The sequence below is a fragment of the Molothrus aeneus genome, chromosome 5 (genome assembly GCF_037042795.1).
Source record: "Molothrus aeneus isolate 106 chromosome 5, BPBGC_Maene_1.0, whole genome shotgun sequence".
NCBI classification, from domain to species: Eukaryota; Metazoa; Chordata; class Aves; order Passeriformes; family Icteridae; genus Molothrus; species Molothrus aeneus.
Genome location: NC_089650.1, coordinates 55790977 through 55812263, shown reverse-complemented (window position 1 = coordinate 55812263; position 21287 = coordinate 55790977). Strand labels below are relative to the sequence as shown.

The 21287-nt window shown below is 45.9% G+C and overlaps 2 protein-coding genes across 2 annotated transcripts in view; both read right to left on the bottom strand.

The window, feature by feature from the left end:
* Positions 1 to 2922, bottom strand: part of LAMB1 (laminin subunit beta 1) — a 42871-nt gene extending 39949 nt beyond the window's left edge. The window contains exons 1-2 of the mRNA XM_066549825.1: positions 2886 to 2922; positions 2558 to 2727 (exon numbers count right to left, since the gene is read on the bottom strand). Of these exons, the coding sequence (XP_066405922.1) occupies positions 2558 to 2727; positions 2886 to 2922 (207 nt within the window). The remainder of the gene's footprint in view (positions 1 to 2557; positions 2728 to 2885) is intronic.
* Positions 2923 to 7657: 4735 nt separating this feature from the next.
* The window catches only part of LAMB4 (laminin subunit beta 4), a 41127-nt gene continuing 27497 nt past the window's right edge, over positions 7658 to 21287 (bottom strand). Inside the window, exons 24-34 of the mRNA XM_066549823.1 lie at positions 21155 to 21251; positions 20444 to 20819; positions 19919 to 20079; positions 16594 to 16799; positions 15505 to 15708; positions 13724 to 13868; positions 11712 to 11916; positions 10970 to 11108; positions 10540 to 10716; positions 9388 to 9541; positions 7658 to 8007 (exon numbers count right to left, since the gene is read on the bottom strand). Of these exons, the coding sequence (XP_066405920.1) occupies positions 7868 to 8007; positions 9388 to 9541; positions 10540 to 10716; positions 10970 to 11108; positions 11712 to 11916; positions 13724 to 13868; positions 15505 to 15708; positions 16594 to 16799; positions 19919 to 20079; positions 20444 to 20819; positions 21155 to 21251 (2004 nt within the window). The 3' untranslated portion in view covers positions 7658 to 7867. The remainder of the gene's footprint in view (positions 8008 to 9387; positions 9542 to 10539; positions 10717 to 10969; positions 11109 to 11711; positions 11917 to 13723; positions 13869 to 15504; positions 15709 to 16593; positions 16800 to 19918; positions 20080 to 20443; positions 20820 to 21154; positions 21252 to 21287) is intronic.

The window sequence follows — 21287 nt, the reverse complement described above, 5'->3', positions numbered from 1 at the left end:
ACCCCAAACTGTGTACATAAGGTCCATTTACACACATTACAAAGTCTGCCCAAGCAAAACCAGCTCAGAACAAGTCTGGGATGTGCTGCTTGGATAAGCCAGAAGCTTCTTCACCAGGGGACAAAACTCCATCATGGCTTGTCCGGTCGGCTGTCTGTCTCTGCCCAGACACACCTAGGATGGTTCAGGGGCAGCCCGTGCTTCAAAGGATGAGTCTGGACTCTTCAGTTTTTCAGTCTTCAGATTGTTTATTTCTCATCTACAGAATTTTCTTTCTGCCCAGCAGAGGTCTGACCTGCAAGGCAGCCACGGGCACTCTGACCACCCATGGGGCAGTCGTGTCTTTTTATACTAAAATCTACGTACATGATATTTACCTTTATTTCCCAATACCTTTCAACCATATTAGCAAGTGCACCTTCACCATGGACCAATCCCCAAGTGCCAACATCACCACAGAAAATGGAAGACAAGAAGAAGAAAGAAGAAGGACAAGACACGCCCTGATCCCTCCATCTTGTCTCCATAACTCCCCTGTACCAAAACCCTAAAATCTATATTTCACCCTGTAAATACATCATTCCTGCACCATTCATTCCCAAGTGACTCTCATGTCTTCAAACAGGTGGCACATCCCTAGAGGGATCGAAGTCAAGCCACCAGACGCTCCTGGCAACATTCCAGGATTTCCGAGCCCCCCAAGGGTTCTCTCGGTAACTCTGGACATCCGGAGTGATGTGCTGAGTTCCCACAATGGCTGTTACTACAAACAGTGCTATTTTTGCATTGTCCTTCTGCCTAAAACCACCGTTTTCTGACTGCAAAGTAGGGTGCAAACTAAAGCAAAAGGGAGGGATCCTGCCCAGACCAACGGGAGAGGGCAGATGAGGAGAGGAGCTCATTGGATGGCAGTGAAGGAGCCCCAACACAGCAACAACTCATCCCTGCCCAAAGCTACGCAGGCATCATTCCTCCAGCACGTTTATGGAGACAAATGCTCTTTTTTATCAGCCAAGAATGTGACAGCTGGCAGGTCTGCACCACACAGGCTTTCCATTTCACCACTCCTGGCTTCTGTGGCTCCTCCCAAGCTCAGGGCTTCACCTCCCACAAGCCCTCGAACACTCCTCCAGCAGAAAGAATGGCAAGAGCAGGGGTCCCAGGAAGACGTTCCCTACTGTCTGCTCCAGGCTTATCTTCCCCCACACTTCATGCCACAACTTGCTTCTCCTCTGACCAAAAGTAAATCCTAGAAGACCTAGCAGATCCTAATTCTGCCAAGCACTCAGTGCGGCCACGCCCCATGTTACTAAGAGGATACTGACAACTTCCATGATTTCTTCAATACCACACACTATGGTTCAGAATAACCAGGGACATCCCAAATGCTGAACCGGGGCAGGGAGATCAGGAATATGGGCACATGAGAACTTCTGAAGTGATGCTTTTTACAACGGCACTTCAACATTTTTTGAGACAAGAAAATGTAACAAAGCACCTTTGTTATTTCGTTCTACCAGAGATGCTTATGTTGTTAAAGTCAATCCCAACATATACTGAAAATGTTCAGAGAAGCTAAATCCCTCGTCAAATAAAGTAGAGCCATTAGACAGAACTTACACGGTAAAACTGAAGGTGGGGAAAGAATTAAGGGAGACTTGGTAACTTCAGGGTACAAATGAGTCAAGTGCTACTGCCTCTCCTGCTTCCTGTGGTTTTCCTTCCAAGTGCCAGAATCCGGCCCTATTGTCTCCACAGTAATTCGTCCGGAGATTATCCCTTTACTTTCAGTTCAACAGAGTTCCACGTATAACTGATAGTTTATTTTTCTCCACCATCCCTTCTCTCTCAGAGATTTTGAGTTTGATGAACTGCTTCTGGCTTTAAAAAGCAGCAGCTCACCAGATGTGCAGAGACAACCTTATTTGCATCCTTCCACTCCAAGACTATATACATGTAATTACATTGCGGGGACTGTGGACAAAACATTGCCGGGCCCTACAGCCCACTCTCCTTTAGGAAGCTGTCTAGACGGCTCCGAGCGAGCCGGGAAATAAAGCATTAACTGAACTTACTGCGGCACATTCTTCTTTATTGGCCTCGATCAGGAAAGGGAGCTCGGAGCCGAAAGCCGCGGGGGATTCCCTGCGCCCAGGGTGCGGGGTCCCGCACGGGGCACGGCGCTGCCCGCGCCTCCTACCCGCGGGCGGTGCTCGTCCCGTCCCGCCGGCCCGGGCGCTGCCCGCGGGTGTGCACCCCGCTCAATCCCCGCGCCCCGCTCAGTCCCCGCACCCCGCTCAGTCCCCGCACCCCGCTCAGTCCCCGCGCCCCGCTCAGTCCCCGCACCCCGCTCAGTCCCCGCACCCCGCTCAGTCCCCGCGCCCCGCGCAGCCTCCGCACCCCGCTCAGCCCCCGCACCCCGCTCAGCCCCCGCGCCCCGCGCAGCTCCCGCGCCCCGCGCAGCCCGTGCAGCGCCCGCGCAGGAGGCGATGCCCGCCCCAGCGCCGGCACCGAGCGCGGTGCCCGGGAGCGCTGCCCGCCCGCGGCCGGCGCTCACCTGGAGGTGGCTGACGATGCAGTAGGGCTCGGGCTGGCGGAGGCCGCAGGTGGAGGAGGCGGAGAGCCGGGCGGCGCGGCCGATGAGCAGGTCGCCGGTGGCGGGGTAGCAGCTGCCCTCGGCGCAGCCATAGCTGTACTCGGGCTCCTGTGCCGCCGCGGGCCACAGCGCTGCGCGGCCGCGGAGGGAGGGAGAGAGGGGGACACAGGGTGAGAGAGGGAAGCGGGAGCGCGGCCGGGCTGGGCGCCCCGAGCCGCCCCGGCGGGCGCTACAGAGGCGCGCCCAGCCCGCCGTGCCCCGACGGCGGCCGGAGCGGAGCGGGAGTTACCGAGGCAGCAGCAGAGGTACAGCGGGAGGCGGCCCATGGCGGGCGGCAGGACGGGACGGGACGGGACGGGACGGGACAGGACACGACGGGACGGGACGGGACGCGGCTGCCCCTCCACGCGCCGCCGAAAGCCGCTGCTCCGGCCGCTCCACGCAGGCGCCGCCGTTCCCGACCGCGGCCCCGCGCCGCCGGGCGCCCCCCGGCCCTCCTCCTCCTCCTCCTCCTCCTCCTCCGCCCCTCCGCATCCGCGGGGCCGGGCCGAGCCCCTCCCGCCCTGGGGCAGCCCGGCCCTCAGCCGGGGCACGGAGCGCCGCCGTCGAGGAAGGGCGGCTCAGTCGGGGTGGGAGGCAAGGGGACGTCCTGTCCCGCTGTAGCCAGGGAGCCCCGAGCGGGACACCGGGAACTCCAGCCCTCCGGCCCGCAGGCTGGGCTCTTTCCAGCGTCGGGAGCGGGCTCTGGGCAGGGTGCGACAGTTGGAAGGGGGTGGCGGATAGGTGGGGGGGAATCACCAATTGGGTACCCCTCCTCTCTGCCCTTGTCAGTGGAGAAACAATGAAGGAATGGGGTTATTGACCTAATCCTCCCTTCTGCCGCTAGCGTGGATGAAGCCGGGCCCCTGTGAGGAAAGGATGGATGGATGGATGGATGGATGGATGGATGGATGGATGGATGGATGGATGGATGGATGGATGGATGGACCCAAAGCCCAGCAAAGCACCAGGGGTTGGACAACTGTCCCACTCGAGGCTCAGTAGCCCCGCTCTGCCTGGTGCTGTGGTGCCAGCACACGTGGCTCAGGAGTGCCATTCCTGGGGATGGTGGCTGCCATACATGGCCAGGTCTGGCTCTGGCACAGGCAGAGAGGCCCAGCAAGCCTGGAGCAGCCACTGCCAGGCTGTGTCACATTCCCTGGGAGCACACGGCACTGTTGCCTTCCCAGGGGCGCTGGGGCAGCTGCAAGGAATGAGTGGCTGTGCTGGAGCTGCCCCTGCACCCCAGCCTCCCACATCAGTGCCTTGGGGTCTGCTGGGGAGCATGGGGGCTTCATTGGCTGGCGGCAGAGTCCCCTCAGCACCCAGGGAAAATGTTTAGGGTTAAATAAACACCTAGGAGTGTGTATGAAGGATGGATGTGGCTGGGACAAATGCCTGGGTTTGTATACCCAGGTTTTGCTTGCACATGTGTAACACGTGTACTTGTGTAAATCTTTACCAGGTACCAGTGCCCCCCAAGAACACTTTGCCCTCACTATTTGCAGTGCCAGAATGAAAACACACCATGGTCTGTCTGGCCCAGCAAACCCTGCCGAGGTAGGTAAATATGTTCATTCTCATTTTACAGATGGATAAGCAGAAACAGAGAGATACCGAGTGACTTGCCCTAAAGGTTAAACACCAGGTTTGAAACATAACCCAAGACTCTGGATTAAACAACTTGTGGAGCTGTTTCATTAAAGAAATCCATAAAATTAAATCATTCTAAACTGACAGGGCAGGAATTGTAATATCCTAAACTTCTTCTGCAATGTGGTCTTCTAAATTCAGAAAACAAAATCAGTTTCATAACCCTGTTATATTTTTTAAGCTTCAGTACAGCAAACATTTTTGTTCCCAGTAAAACAGAAAGTGTTTTACTTTGTGCAACTCTTTCATTGCCACTGGACTTTTTCTGTCCCCTACTTTTCCAACTTTGATTGACGTTTTCTCCTTTTGGTTTTTTTTCCTGTTTCATAGCCTTGTGGAAGTCCTGTCCTCCCCTATAGACTCCTTTGTGCCTTGGCACAGAGATCATGAAAACGTGCTTTGTTCCAGCCTGGGGGTGATCCTGGCGTGCAACACCAGGGCTTGAGCTGGAGCTTCAGCCACAGCCTGGGATGGCCACCATCACCCATAACTGGGGTATTCTTTCAGACATAACAGAAACCACCACACTCAGTGTGTGAGTAATTAGGAACAGGGGACTCGTGTCCCTCCCTCTCTGCAGTGCTCGTGACAAATAGTGAGTGGGAGTATTTTAATTTGATTCTTCAAATGATAAAAGTTCAGTTTAGTGCCCTATCCTTGTGGTTGGTGAACCACCTTTACCTCCCTGGAGTGTCTGTGTTTGTGCGTGGTTGGAAGTCTCAAAAAACAAAATTTCAGAATTTGAGCCCAGTGGGACCCACTTGATCACCCATTTTCTTAAAACACTGCAGTGGTTGAATGCTTGGTAGAGCTGATGATATGATTTTGATTAAATATATCTTTGATTCTATGTCAGTTTGGTTGTGTTGTTTGCATTTTGATTAATGCCTTTGAAGTAAAAATGCTCTACAGCAGGAAACTTATTTCAATCCTTTTTCAAGAAGCAGTTTTCTGAAGCCATTTTTGCCCACAAGGAAGAGGTCCGGGGGAGCTACAAATAGGTATTTTTTTATCTAGAGACAGCATTTTCCCCACAAATTGACTTTGAAAAAACACTTTGAAAGTTTTTGCATCACTTCCAGTGGGAAATGCTGCACAGTTGTAAACTTCTGAAGCTGTCATAGGATGGATTTGGAGTTCTGTGGCCACTGGTTCCATCGGATCTGCTTCCTTTGTGTGTCTGAGCATGCTTGGGGGCAGGGAGGGGAGGTTAGACTGTGCTGAATTTCTTGTTCCTGCTTCCGCTTTCCTTCCAGCGATTTCTGTTTCCCCCATGGATACATCTCCTCTCCAGGCCTGTTTAACTGCCTTGTGTTTACAGATTTCTCATCTGTGCAGCTTGTGGAAAGCCATTCAGCAATTCTTATAGTCAACAGTGGATTTTAGGAGGAAGTTCTCTTTCAACTTTTTGCTTGTGAATTCAGATTTTTAAAGCCACAAAAGAAATAATTTTTGTTTGTATGCAATTGGGAATTTCTGTCTAAGAGTTTCAGTTTGCCTCTCCCAGGTGCAGTCCAGCAGAGATGCACTGAAACCTGCAGAAAATCCTTCATAACCTGGAGACCTGCACATGAGCAGCTTGGTGTGTGCTCCAAGTAAAACAGAGATGTTTGATTTCATTATGTCAAAGTCAGCCTAAATACAGTCATCTGATTACAGCCTAGTAACTTAGAAAAAAGCCTCACACCTCACAGATGATTTTTCCTAAGTGCTAAAATTCAGACAATGCTAACCCACAAATTCCATGCATTCCTGCGTTCAGGTGGCTTTGTTAGATTATATCAAAATTATAATTTGATTCCATTATTTTCCCAATAGAATGTGTCACAGTGTAATAATGCATGTTGCACATTGCCCTGGAACACAGCTGGTTCGAGTTAGAGGAGTATCTCTGAAATCTCATCTGCCAGCAATTCCCACCCAAGCCCCCAGCGCATACCAATGCTACTTTAGCTCTTGTAAACACGGGGTGATAACCATGCAGTGTTTATCTCCGTGGGATCGATAAGGATTGTTTCAGGGTGCTGCTGGCATGGGTAAATGTCAAGAGCCCTGTGTTCCCGCAGAGCATTCCTGAGTTTTACAGATGTGGTCTGGGCTACGTCCAGCTCTGAAGCAGCACCGTGCTGAATGCAGTCCCTCAGTGGGACAGTCCAGCCAGGAATGACACGACTGGTTTTGACTGAGGAAAGCCCATCACTACTCTGCTCTGCAACCTGCAGAGTATGTATACCAAGGGTGGGAGTTTGAAACTGAGGCGTAGCTCACTTCAGTCTTTTTTAAACTCTGGCACGTCTATAACACTTGCTTAACCACAGATTCCTTTCTTATTAATATATAAAAAAATAATTACAGCCTAGAATTTAGGCCAATTCATGTGTTCCTGATGCTAAAAGAAATTGCTGAGTGAACCCTGATTTCATGAAGTGCTGCATTGTGGGAGAAGAGCTGGAGAAACTGGTTTTCAACATTTCTGGCCCTTTAGACTCACAGCTTAAACCTAAGAGCTGGAGTTATTCTCCAGTTGCTGGTTACATTAATGAAAAACGCGTGAAACCCCCTATAAGCATAAGAAAAACGTGCATTGCAGGAGCGCCAATGCCAGAGAAAAGAGTTTTAAGTTGATTTCTGCGTTAAGCATCTGAGCACTGCCATCCAGTGGGCAGTGGGACATCGGCCCTGTCGCCCACCGCCCGTGGCCCGGCGCTGCACGGAGCTGCTGCCCGCCGCATTTCCAGGGAGCACAGCGGGACCCTCGCATCCTCAGGGCTCTGGTGGGGGAACCCTGCTCTGCCTCGGTGAGGAGATGGGGCTGGAGCAGTGACAGTGCCGGGGATGCTGCTGGATGTCAGCAGGAGCGGCTGCAGGAGCTGCGGGGTTTCATTCACCTGCATCCCGCTGCAGGACCCGCAGGGTTTCATTCACCCTCATCCCGCTGCAGGACCCGCAGGGTTTCATTCACCCGCATCCCGCTGCAGGAGCCCGCGGGGTTTCATTCACCTGCATCCTGCTGCAGGAGCCGCGGGGTTTCATTCACCCGCATCCCGCTGCAGGAGCCGGCGGGGTTTCATTCACCCTCATCCCGCTGCAGGACCCGCGGGGTTTCGTTCACCTGCATCCTGCTGCAGGAGCCGCGGGGTTTCACCTGCATTGCCCCATCCGAGTCTGGCCAGCCCCCTGCAGGGTCGTGGCACAACCACGGTTCGTAGGGGTTGGCAGAAGACACGGGGTGCTGGGAGTCTGTCTTTGGGACAGCTCCCACCAGCTCTCTGAGCAATCCTCCTTTTGCATTTCCAGGCCCCCCACCAAAGGAAGCCCTAGACTGTGCACAGGAGTATATTGTACAGCTCCCTCAAAGACTACACCTGATTACTAAATCAGATGGTTTATTACAAGGTATTTCCTATTTCCATATAAACTCAACTGGACAAAAGAAGAAAGAGAAAAAAAGGTAAAATTACATTATTCACTAGGCCACTTCAGATGTATTTCCAGAGGATAGTGGCCTGTGCCAGGATGCTCAGGACATGGTAATTGTGGTGATTTCAGCTTCATTTTACCTGATGGTCTGTTCAGACCCTAACTCTTGCATGTTGCATACTTGCTTTCCTGCTCCATTATTTCATTTTTAATGGCTAACACTTGTTCCTCTAGTTGTCTCAGTTGCTCTGCTTTATCTTGCTTAGTTTGATTCAGTTCCTGAAGCTTCTTCTCCAAATCTGGAAAAGCAGAGACATGCAATGATGTGACCAGTGATGCTCACATTTGTTGTGTAAGTAAAATCCAGTGATTAGCAGCATTTCTTTTCCCATAAGTTTTAGAGACAATAAGCCCATTTTGAATGGGGAATGTTATAAGTGCAACTGGAAGGAAAAGTCTGGCTTCTGGATAGCAAGGAAAGCATGATAGCCTTGAAGAAATTAATTTCTCAGCATGTGCTTTTGTCCATCAGCTAGGATGGGACAGGACATGGAGCTCTTAAAGGACTTGGTTTAAATGGAAGCACTCAGAGGAGCAGTGTGTCCACTGATGCATGTAAAGCCTAGACAATTGGGGTGTGATGGGGTTAGGTCTCCCTCACTTGTGTAACTGTTTTCTGCTGGTTCCTGTGAAGCTACACCAATGTAAACATATTGGGAATGAGTTAAACTCACAGGATTCACTGCCTGTTTCTAATGTCCTTATTGTTCAGGCATTTGGAGTGACTTGAATGATCTTAATGCTTTTCCTCAAGGTATTTGCTCAAAATCTTAATTTGGATCCTGTCCTGAAGAGTTTTCTCCCGGGATAGAGTTTCTGCTTCAGTTTTGCTGATGTTATATGGTATTTTCTTATTTGAGCCTGGCAGGATCCTAGTCCTAAGGGTTCCCAGTGGGAATGCCCAGATCTCCACTACAAGGAGAATTAGGTTCCCTGTGTGCAGGGACATGAGATGTGCTCCTCCTTTTTGGTGACCCCCTGAGCCTGTGTGAGCAGCAGCGTGTTGCAGGACAGCCACAGCAGCTCTGTCTGCAGTGCCCATGGCCCCTCTGCCCGGCTGTCATGGCCCCCCAGATTCAGGGCACCTCAGCTTCAGTCTCCACAAGCTGGTAATTGTAGCTGGTTTGCTCTGCCATTGCTCAGAGATAAGGTCTGAAGGGGAGCAAGTATGGGCTGATGGAAAACAGCTGCCCTGCAGCTCTGTCACACCAGCCCTTGCCTGGGTGATGTAGGAAAGACAGAGCGTAGGGGAAGGAGAGAAGGTCCAAGTGCCCAAAGCAAAGACATAAATCAGGGCCTCCAGCTGAATCTGCAGCCAGGTTTTATAAAGGTTTTGCTCTAGCCCTGTTTTTAAACTGAAGAAAATCTCTGCAAGTCCCTGTGTGGACAGTTCTTAACCTTTGCTTATAGCAATATATTTAAGTCAGAAAAAGTACATAAGCCAAATCAATTCAACTACTTTTAAAATTAGTAGCTTCAGGCAGGGATTTTCACCAGGTAAAATATTTTAAACTTAATTTTGGGTGAACTTAGTGTGTTAGTGTCTGTGGGCAAGGACTTCAGCCTTGGATTCATGACTATACAGTGTTTACCACTTACTGTGGAAGTGAGAACATCACCTGTTATTCTCTTTATCTTCTTTTCAGTCTCTTCAGCCAGTTTTTCTGCTTCTTCTTTCAACTGCTTCACTTTTTCTAGTGTCACTTTTGGAGGTCCTCGCATTTTTAGCTTTTCTTGAAGAATGGTGTACTTTCTTTTAACGTCAGTAAATTCCTGTAACAAAATGCCATTACTTAGTTTAAGAGCATCTCATAATTAATCTGGTGTACAGAAGGAAGTTTTAATACTTTTTTAACGCCCTCTTTGAACCAAAGTTTAGATTCCCCTTTCTCTTAAATATTAAAAAACAGATCCTTAATTTGTAGACATTGAAAAATGCTTTGCAAAATGTGATAGAAATCAATTAAAACAAACTGCCTGTGGAGTAATCTAAAGGAGAGGGAGGGGCAAGGATATAAAGAAAATATTATTTAAGATATTTAAGTTTATGCTGGTTTTGCTTCTGTTGATAGGGCTTTTCTGTAAATTTCATTCTACCATAAGGCTTAATTCAAATTTAATGAATTATCTGTAGCAGCATTGGGGTTTTTTACATTTTCAATTGCAGTAATATTTACTGGCTAATCTGTTCCCTGCTGATCTAGGTTGCTGTTGAGGCTGCAGTTGAGATTTTGCCTACAGTTCTTGTAACTTGGAAGTATGGCCATGTTCCAAGCTTGTGGTGTGGGTACTTGGTTCTTGCCATTTTAGCAAATTTTTAGCTTCATTTTCAAAAAACTGAACTACTGGAAAGCATCAAGCCAATCAAAAACTCCAAGTTACTCCCACAGCAATTTTCTCTGAAGGAGAATGGCACAGGATGAATTGTCAGGGTGCTTCCATCACTCATGTATTTTAATATCTGGTTTTGTGATTTGTTCTGTTGTGTTTATTGGTGCCCATGGTGACTACAAGTCTTATACACAGTGCAAGAAAAAATGTAATGAAGTAGCCAGAGAAATGTGTATGTTTTCTGTCATTCAAGCAAACAGAAGTGTATGCCAGAAACCTTAAAATAAAACACAAATTCTTCTTAACCATGGCATTTTACACTGCATGGCATAAGGAAAATGTTAAGTTTTTATGACAGCATGGCAATGCTTCTGAATCAAAAATACTAATAAACATGGAGGAGGGGTTTTTTCCCCATAACATGTGACAGAAGAGCTTACATTTTCCATTTTCTTGGCTTGCTTGTGGGCTGCTTCTGCCTCTGCTCTTGCCTTTGTAGCTTGATTCTTGTTCATCAGCATTTTTGCTTGCCATGTGGCACTTTCATCTTCCATCTCAGTCTGTTTGGCTGACAAGTCATTTAGTTCATTGTTTGTCTTGTTCACTTGGTTCTGAGCCTAAAACAGAGCAATTGAAGGCTGTGATTTCTTATGCAACATCCATCCAGCTTGTGGAGTGTGGTAATGAGGGACTGTCAGCGGATTAAGGGACACTTAAGCAGTATGGAATTGGTGTCATATCTGTGCCACATTCTGGTTTTGTTTATTTAAGTTTATGTTAAGGAATGAAGTATGTTTATGTTATATTCAGAATGAAGTATCTCTTTCTAATAAATCTAGCAATTAAATTAAAATATTTGCAGCAAGATACCTGAGAGATTTGTGTTCTGATGCTTTGTATCTCTTCATTTGACTTTATGATGATGCTTTTGGAGTGTCCTTGGGACTTCACAACATTTTTTAGTTTATTATTAATTTCATCCACTGGCAGAAGAGCTTTAGCTGCTTTGCTAAAATGGAAAAAAGAAGTACATGTAGTATCATGGTGTGGTGAGCAAAGCAAGAACGTGCTTCAAATGCACCCATGCTGACATACAGGAATGTTTCCTCAAGTCCAACAACAAGCACTAAAATTGTGGTAAGTTGGTAAAGCAAAACCTCAGAGAAGGACTTTGTGAGGGAGCACCTGAGTTGCTGTACGCAGGGTGAGGTTGGATGCTGCTGGCTGCCTGGTGGTGCACAGCTAGGAGGGAGCACCCATGGGTGAACATGTTTTTTCTCTCGTTGGGTCTTTCTCACCCTTATTCAAACCACCCAGTGAGCCAGATGTAATGCTCCACCAGGTCCCAGGTGGAGTTAAGGAGCTGCTTTGGCCTCTCTGGCTCAGCAGGCAGAGGAGCCAAGAGCTGTCAGGAGCTGGCTCCTTTCAGCATGGTGGCTCCTGCAGCCCAAGTGGCAGTGGCAGAGGCCCTGTGGAAAAGGCAAGGTGAAGTCTCCATCTGAATTCTCCTTCCAGTGTTACTGGGATACTGCCAGGGGTATGGAGCAGTCCTGCTGTGCACAGTGCCACCCCAGCTGGAGCTGGCACACCAGCATGAGAATACTCTACTTACTCAGCTTCTTGTGCCTCCACCAGCAGTGTCTGAGCATCCTCCCCTTTTATGTTTCTCTTGTTATTCAGTTTGTACTTCTCACAGTGGTTCATAAAGCTCTGGAGTTTGCCAAGCATGCCTGCGAGCTCTTGTGGAGTCAAGGGAAGGTTTATTTGCAGAACATAATTTGCCACTTTCTCAATGTCTTCTGGAGGTGCACTCTCATCTGCAACAGAAATGGAGCTGAGAGTATCCTGAAGCAGCTCCTTCCACCCAGTAAATGCTCTTTATGGCTGCCTACCCTTTGAGTTATGGGGGAAAATGAAGCTGACAGGCACAGCAAGGGGGTAAGAGAATTATCTCCAACATTTTGTAATTTAATATTATGCTTCCAGATACTGCTGTTAGTGTTGTCAGAACTGGCTGAAATGAGGATTTGAACCCACTTTGAACTGAGTTATTAAAATTCTGATGTAGGACAGAGCCCATGGAGGGCTTTAAATCAGTGCCCAGCACAGCTAGATGTGTCAGAGCCCATTTCTCCCTTGGCCCACAGATCAAAGAGGTGCTGGTGAGGCTGGGGTGTAAATGGAGATTTCCAAGCTGGCCAGTGGGTGTAATCCCCTTCCCTGGAGTTGCCACAATATTGAGAAAGTGGTTCCTTTGCTGGTTAATGAGAAAGGCTAAGCTGCAGAGGGAACTTGGGTCAGACTTGCATAGGATGGGAATTTACCATAGAAAAAAACCCCATATTTTGAAAATTCCCATTACAAATGAGTTTGTCCTAGATCTTTGCTGAGAGGCAGAGGCACACACAGAGTAGTCAATGTCTTGAGAAGCCACATCATCAGTTTTATCTTCTGCTCATTTCCATTTATAGACAAGACCTTGTATGATAAAGCAGTTGAGATATGTTAAATGGATGTGTTAATCTACAGAGTAAGTCAGCAAGAATTAAATAGAAAACATTTAGTGTGCATTCCTGAGAGTTATTTTCTGTAGAAATATATTCATCCAGAATCACCATTCACATCAATGTCAAGTACAGAAGATTTAATGTATTTTTAATGTTTAACTGTATGCTTCTCAGCTGTTCCTGTTCTTAAAATTAACAAAACAAAGTTTTGAAAAAATTCTTTTAGAATTGTTAATAAATGATGTATATCTACTAAGAAACATAAAAGAGTGAAAGATGGAATTTTCAGTGGCTATCAATAAAAATCTGAGACTCTTAAGCAATCAAATGGACCTAAATCTTCTAAATCAATAAAATAATGTAAATTTTTTCTGAACAAAAGAAGTCCTCTGTCCTCTGCCCTTGCTCCCATCTGGATGTAGAGGTATGAATACCAAAAGACTGCAATCCATAGAAATTTATGAGATCAGCTACATTGAAGAGATTAAAGAAAATCCTGCCACATTTGAACCCTTTGATGTGCATCTGAGAAAAAAAAAATTAGGATCTGTTTCCTACAGCATTTTTCTGCAATCCTAAGAGTGGAAAATTTTTAGGGTAGATACAGTCGTTTTGTTATTTTTTTTTATGAGAGCTGTGAAGTTCTACCAGAATCCTTTGATTCCTCAAGTTACAGCTTTATGGAGAGGATGGAGTGGGATGTGTCCTCATTCCCACGCTCCCTACCAAGAGCCTCTATTTATGGACCTGGAAGAAGGGGGTGGAATAACAATTTGAGGGTGCACTGGACATGCCTGGCCATTATATTTTGTATGAAATTATTTTAGTAGTCCTTTACTCAGATAAACTAGGAACAGAGAGAGTTACTTCAAATTAAACACAGTAATAGAAGATGATAATCAGAATGTAACAGATGTATTGTAAAACTGATACAAAGTACTGTCACCTGGGAGAAAGAAGCACTAGAAAAGAGAGATTGAAATAGTTTGCACAGCTCAGGATCTAGATGAGAAAGTTCATGCCTACACAGCTAGATCATCTTCTGGCTGTCCATTATGCTGTATGATATTGGAATATATTTATGAAAAACGAGTCAAAAAGAACATTGCATATTTACCTAACAAGAAGACTTTCATTTTTTGGATGAACTCCTTAGTGATCTCTCCATCAACTTCAATTTGATTGATAGCTGTCTCCAGCTGCCCATTAAATCGTGAGCCTTTCAGTTTGCTGTCTTCTGCCATTTTTCTAATGCTTTTAACCTGGAAATATTATTAGAAACAGCAGTGCTATTTTCTGGAGGTTATCTGCCACTGCTTTGCAAGTTGGGCTCTGACAAAAAGGTGATTTTGATCCAAGCCTCAGCTGGAATCATTTGATGAGGTTTTGAAAAGTAGTAGGAGACCCCTTTGGGAAACTCCAGAAGCTGCTACATCCTGGGCTTCATCTGGCCTCAGAAAAAGCCTAAATCAAGCATTTTTTTTCTCTCTGCAACCACTGCTAAACCCCAGCCCCCTCCTGTCTCTAAAAAAAAATACTGACAGTTATTGCAGTACTGTAGCTTGTCAGTGATCAGATTCAGATCTGATTATAGAAAATGTGATTTCATTTGTCATTTCACATTGGACTTGCTGTAAAAAACAGCTAAAGAGGTGTCTCAGTTTGGAAAGACAGGAGTCTGCTAAGGAAGGCAGGAGCCTCCCCTGAAATGGAGAATGTAAACCTTCCCCACCCTCTGAATTGCTATAAATTTTAACAAGAGGACACAAGGAAGGTAGAGTTCAAGGCTTGTCTTTAAAAGTTACCTTTCGCCACTAAGTTAGTATTCTTGATAATTTAAATGAAAACTTTCAACTAATTATCAAATTCCAACAGTATTTTACTTTGGTAGGGGCTTTGCCTTCAAGAATGGCCCAGGTACATCTGTGGTCTGCAGAGGGAAGAGATTTGGTCTTTCTCCATGCAACGAGAAAAATGCTGATGTTTTTATTTCTGAAATGTCTCAGAACAGTTCACTCAGATTACCACGGAGGTGCCTGGGGCTTGTGCAGCCCAGGCCATGTCCCGGCAGCCCGGCAGTGCCCGGCGGTGCCTTTGGCTGCCGCCTCTCCGGTGCCGGGGCCCCAGGGCGCTGCCCCAATTGCTCCTTTCCAGGCCGGCTGGCCGGGATGCAGTCGAGGGCATTTTAAAAAGAGGAAATGGATGCCCAGGCATCCTGCAGTGACGGGACAAAGCCACAGCAGAATATAATTTCTGCTGGAAAGTGAGCTTTGCCTGTAACTGTAACAGGCATCATCTCTGACTGTTAATAGGAACAAATTCCTTACTGCTGCTTTGGGATTTGTCTGTTTTGTTTCCTTGGCATATGTTGCATTGGCCACACTTTGCTTGAATTATTTTTCACTGCTACTGTGCAGTATAGTCGACTAATTGATGCCCTCCTAAACATTACTGGGGTCAGAAAAGCTTCATCTTGAAATTATTTTCAAAATAATTTATTGGCAAACAGAAGAGTAGTATGAAGTTGTATAAATAGAGCTTAACACCATGCACAGCAGTAATCCAATTGCAATAAGCATGTCAGGCTACTGACAAATGGGGCCATTTGAATCTTTCCCAGTAAAAATTTAGACAATCCTAGCCTGAACCACCTACTCCCATAAAAACATGGCACCATGACTTTTGAAATCAGCAGCTGTGAGGAAGAAGATCTAGATAAAGCCAATCTCTTGGTGGGGCTGAAACCTGGTACTGAATCATGATAGGTCTATGATGCTGGGACAGAGTCCATCACTGTGTCACCACTCTTTGTCCAAAGAGCAGGTGAGTTTTTCTGCATTTGTGACCTCCCAAACCTCATCCACTTCACAGAACAAATGTAGGTTTGATATACAGCACCTGATTCGCAGGTTCCTGTAGCTGAGTAGTCAAGTTATTTAGCATCACAGCAGTCTCCTCAGCTTTCCTGAAGGCCTCAGAGGAGAGAGAAAGAGCTCCACTGCAGTCTGGGCCACCACAATTCCTTAGTCCATGACTGTCCTGGCACAAAGCTCCCCCACAAGCTGCTGTGGCACATGGCTGGTCTCCTGGAACACCACAGATCTGCAAGAGGGAAGATACTTATGTCAGGACTCCTCTGGGGGCCTGAGATACACTCCTGAGGGAAGGAAGATGTTTGACATCATATGAACATTGAATATAGGATAGGATATTCCCCAAGACACAGCATCTGGTCTTTATAAAGATGGGTATCACTGCCAGTTACAGGTCCCTCTCCCCTGATTTGAAGGAAGCTATGGCAGCTCCATGGCTCTGAGCATCCTTGCAGGAGCCATTTGTTAGGCTCCAAGTGTTGCACTGAGACCTTTGCTTCACTCTTCTTTAGCAAAAGGGCTGAAACCATTCCCTAACTATACCCAGCCCATGGGTCAATGGCCTCTTCTGAAGGATCCAGGTAACCTCTAACAGAACAAGGTGCCATTCTAGTCCTCCATGTATTTTGACACAGATATGGAACCTATAGGCTTAGGTGGATGATGTCTTCCAGATTTGTCATGAATTGGTACTATCAGGTATTTACTGCTGCCCTGCAGAAGAACAGAAATCCCCTTCTTTCCCAGAGGTGACACAAAGGATATGTGAGCACTCCCCATCCACTCCGGGACAAAGTCACTCTGGTTAGTTTAACTTACTCATGGAGGAGGTTTGCCTTAATCTTTCTGAAATTACTCTGATGACCTCTTGAGACTAGAGAGCTCCTAAACAGTTCCTTGTGCTGGGAACAATGGCTTCCAGAAGGCTGGAAACAACTACAGCTGAGAAGTGCAGTTGTTCTGATGTGATTGGCTGTGGCAAGGAAGTGCAATTTTCCAGACTTAAAAATGCATGTAAGCATCCTTTTAAAATAAAACCTACTACAACATCAAAAAGGAGTTTTTTTTGGTTTTTGGGGGTTTTTAGCTTTCTTTCAAAATCCACAGCACCTACCTTTTCATTCAGGTTTTGGATGTCAGGGCTTTTGATCATTCTGAGCTGTTGCAGCACACTGCTTGCGTCAAAGAGCTGATGGTCCAACATAGCGAGGGTGTCGTTCCTGGTGTACTCTGAGTGTCTTACCACAGGGCTTGTCCCCCTGGTCCTCTGTTCTGCCAGCAATGATACTTCAGAGTGTTTCCTAATGTTGCTGATGGCCTCTGTACCAACAGAAATAGGGTTTAGTACCAACTGCATTTGATTGCATTCAGTTTGTGCATTTGCTTGAATTCTGGACAATTGCTGAGTGACAGCTGATTCACTGTGTTTAATTTGGGAAGCAGGGAAGGGCAGGAACTATCTTTTCCTCAGCCAAGCCTTTCAATCCTTCACTTATCCAGTTGCTAAATAGAAATAGTTATCAATGCTCATAAAACCTGCTAAACTAGAAGAATAAATGGTGGATCCTATGTCATCCACAGTATGCCAAGGTGTTTGAGAAGGCAACAGAATAGTTAGAAGTATGAAGGAGATCCCATTATTGACACTAACTGCTACAGATCTGCATTCATCAGTAGCTCATGCACTGCTACCATTGTTGATTGGATAAAAGCTCCTGACATTTATTATGTTTTAGGCAGGAAAACTCTTTCTGCCAGTTGTCATGAAATGATCAGCTGCCTGATTGTGAGTCAGGAAAATAACCATCCTTTCTGCTCAGCATAGCACCCAAGAGTTAAGTGGTTTGCTAGAGTGAGACTAAAATTTATATTACAAATGGGAATATATGAGGGCTTTTTTGTCTCTGGAAAATCCAGTTTCAGGACTGATGAATTAAAAAAAAAGGCACTTCTGTGATAAGCTAATAGGCCAGGCTAAAAATGCTTTCCAGCAACAGTCTTGTTTGGTTAGTGAAAGCTTTTCCTTAAGTAGGCTCAAAAGGGCTGGAGAATATTACATTTTTTGCAGATTAATAGCCTGAGAAAAGGATTGAGGCCCTTTGCAACACACATAATTTAAAGCTGTTACTGCTGCTGTTGAGTTTTCCCAGATCTCTGGAGAGCCCAGATTTGCCCACATTCCTAGGCAGAAATATGTCCAGAGCCAGAATCGATGTGTCAGCAGTGAAAAAGCATTAGAGGTCTCTGATTAACATCTCTCTTTGTGTTGGTAACTGACTCAGTTATGAGTTGAAGTCAAAGACAAGACACTCAAGTCCTGTGTGCTTTGATTCAGGCTCTAAAGCCCTTGGCTGTGTTTTGACTGAAGCTGAACAATGTTTAGTTATCATGTGGAACCAGGGCTATTTATTTATCTTGTAATTCTTGGAAACAAGATACAGTTTAAAGCTAGCTCTTAATACAAAATACCTGGAAAGAGACTGCTGTAACTCCTCATCTAAGCCAGAGATTTTTTCTGTGCAACAATTCCACAGCAGGAATATTTCACAGTGGTTCAGCTCTCCATTAAATGGCCTAAATGCATTTTCTACATTTGGTTTTTGATGGAGCTGTAGAGATTCCAAGTTCCTTTTCATTAAACACAGTGTCTTAGCATAGGCTTGATTTATAGCCTCACTGTGTTACTGCACCTCAGCTGCTGCAAAGCCAGGGGCCGATGCTGGAAAGCCATAATTTAATGAGATCTCATAGACTGCAAGCATTCTTTTAAGGGCACTTCCACCTTAGTTTTTCCAGTGGTTTTAATTTATCATTAGATATTGATGTTTCCAGGTCATCTAGCTGAATGTATGCCTGTGAGGAGGACTCCAACTCCTGATCCTCTGCACAGAGACATAGGCAGGAGCTCATTCTCTGTGTGTGTCTAGGGCACGAGTGCCAGATGTGCCCCAGATGGGGTATCTGCCCCAGCAAAAAGGAGAGGAAAACGCAGAGCCACAGATAGGATATGCTGCTGGTCTGAAAGGAAGGAGGAGCCAGTCTCTCTCCTGGGTATCAGAAAAGCTGTTTATCTTGAGGGAAATGTTATTTTTGTGCTATTATATGCTTGGTAGCAGAACCAATGAATATTTGTGGCCTTGATAGGAAATTCATCTTAAATTCAAGGTCTTCCCCTCCCCACACTCCCATGTGCTTTTTATAGGGCTGTTTATCTATCTCCAGAGGCCAAAAGATTAAGTGGGTTTGGAATGTGACCAGAGAGCACCATGGATGCTTCAGCTCTGTGTCCACTGACCTCCCTGGGATTTATTGTTTCTTTGCCTTTCTGCCTTTCTCTCTGTGCAAGGCTCAGTTGAATTGAGAAGTGGAGTCTGGGAGATCTCTGCTGGCTGCTTGCAGAGGAGCTGCCCCAGGGGGCTGCCAAGTACAACAGGGCACAGGAGCCCTAAACCTTAGTTAATCCCTCTTTTCCCCTCTCCCATTTCCTCCACTATGCATTTTGTTGACTTTTCCTTCTTTTTCCTTTTTTCTTTTTCCTTTGTTTTTATTAAAACAAACAAACAAAAACAAAACAAAACAAACCCCAAAAATAAAAACAAAACAAAACAAAAACCCAATTTGCCCGGGCCAAGTTTTTCTTGCCTGAATGAAACACAGAGGAACTGTAAGTGGGAGTGCATTCCTTGTAGCTTGTGTCTTCTGTGGTGAGCACCCTGTCTTCTGGGGGTTCATATCTTGGCAGCCATCTCTTTGGAGAGGATTCTGCTGACCATCTCCTGCCATTGTGGGTGGTGTAGCACTGTCCAAGATCCCTACCTGATACAGCCCCATTTTTCTCCAGAAACCAGTGTGGGTCATCATCATTACAGCTATTAGCAGCTGATGGAGACTATACTTAGCTCAAACACAGAGGATTTAATTCTTTCAAAAATGCCAAGGACCTCAGTTCTGCTTTCACATTTTTTGATGATGGAGAGCTACTTCTGTCCCACATAAAGTCAAGTATTTTCCCATGAGAACACTAGGAAGCTGCACTATGACACAATGCTTTAATTAAATAAACTGTTCCTGTACAAGATTCTTTAAGTATTCCTATGAGCAAGAGGAGTCAGATGTGGTGGGGGAATCCTTTGCTGTTCCATTGCATATGAGTCTGTACTCTGAAACTGGGTTTCTTTTATATCCTGATGTAAGCATTTATGAGACTCCTGACTGATGTGACCCTGGCACATGCATCTGAAATTTGGGATGCTAGAAATCACAGCATTTTAAGACAAAAGAGAATTTGGAAAGTCAGTATAAAATGTTATCAGTGTCAACATTTTTGTGCTACCACAGGAGGCAAAGGGATCTTTAAGATGTTGTATGGTTTAATGATGAGAAAGCATTCCAAAATTTTAGGGAAAATGTCCACCCATTTTAATTCATTGCTGACTTACCTTTGAAATTCAAGTACTGAAAACTTTGATGCAGATGTATTTTTTGTTGTAGAAGTTCAAACACTAGGTTGGCTTCTTCTACTATATCTTCTATGCTCTTGTTAAGGTCAGGAAACTCAAAGGGTGAACTGTGAAGGGGATCCATCTGTGCAACTTTTTGTCTGAAGGGGATAAGACAGTTATGCAGAAGTCAGACCAGATTGTTCTTAAACTAGAACTGAGTTACACAATATTTTAGAGGGCAAGAGATACATGTATAAATAAGCAAAAACATTTAATTATATGGCTTATTTAGAAAACCTTTAGTATGAATTGGAAATTTCCGTCATTTAAGTATATGTCTCTATGGGTTAGGCATATATTAAGGATTATTTTGCTCACAGATCTACTGAAAACAGTCACTTAGTAGACCAGCATCTGTGTGCTGATCAGAAGTGGGACTTGATATGTAGGGATGGCTGGTGGAGTCTGGGGGAAGACAGTTTCTCAGCTAAAGGATTTTTCCAGGAGCAACCTAGCCCTTACTGAAGGAAGCCCTGAAAATCCCTGATGCCTGAAAGGGCCTGCAGTGAAAGGACAGGATGTCTCAAAATGCGTTCCATTTCAGAAATGGCATCTTCGAAGGCTTTGAAGCGCATGTCACAGCTGGGCATTCGTCCTCCTTTATCTTCCAGCTTTGCTGCAAACCTCATTAACCCCTGCACAGTCTCAGCAAGAGCCGCAATTTCAGCATCCCACTGATCAAAACAAAGATGACACTGAGGGCAGGAGGGAAAGTCCTTCTCAAAGCCGCGGGCGCACTGGTCGCAGAGCCGGCCGGTGACGCCAGCCCGGCAGTTACACGCGCCGGTGGCTTTGTCACACGTGGGCTGGCGGGTCCCCTCCAGGTTACACTCACATGCTGCAAGAAAGGAACAGCAGGTTACATCCAGTTGCCCCTGTTCTGTGGGATTAATGCATGAAAAAGGTGCTTTTCAAGATAATAAAAGCAAAGCAGTGTTTGAGTTAGAGCAAGGTGGACTGCACAGTAGTGGCTCTTCTTCATCTCTGACTTCCATCTTAACCATTTAAATAAAAATATAGATAAATAATATAAACACTTGTCCATCTCACACACACAAACATATGAAAGGCTGTTTCTCTACATGAGTTCCCTGTTTCCCCTGTGAATATAAAAGGTAAGCATTTATGTTGAGGCAGTTCCGAATCCAGTTATAGTCACGCAATAATACTTACAAACGCAATGCAGCTGGGGATTGCCAAAGTAGTTTTCCTCACATTCATTACAGCATCTTCCACTGTAACCTGGCTTACATGGACACTGGCCTGTAAGCTGTAAAAACAGATAGGGTGGAATAACTTCCAGCAG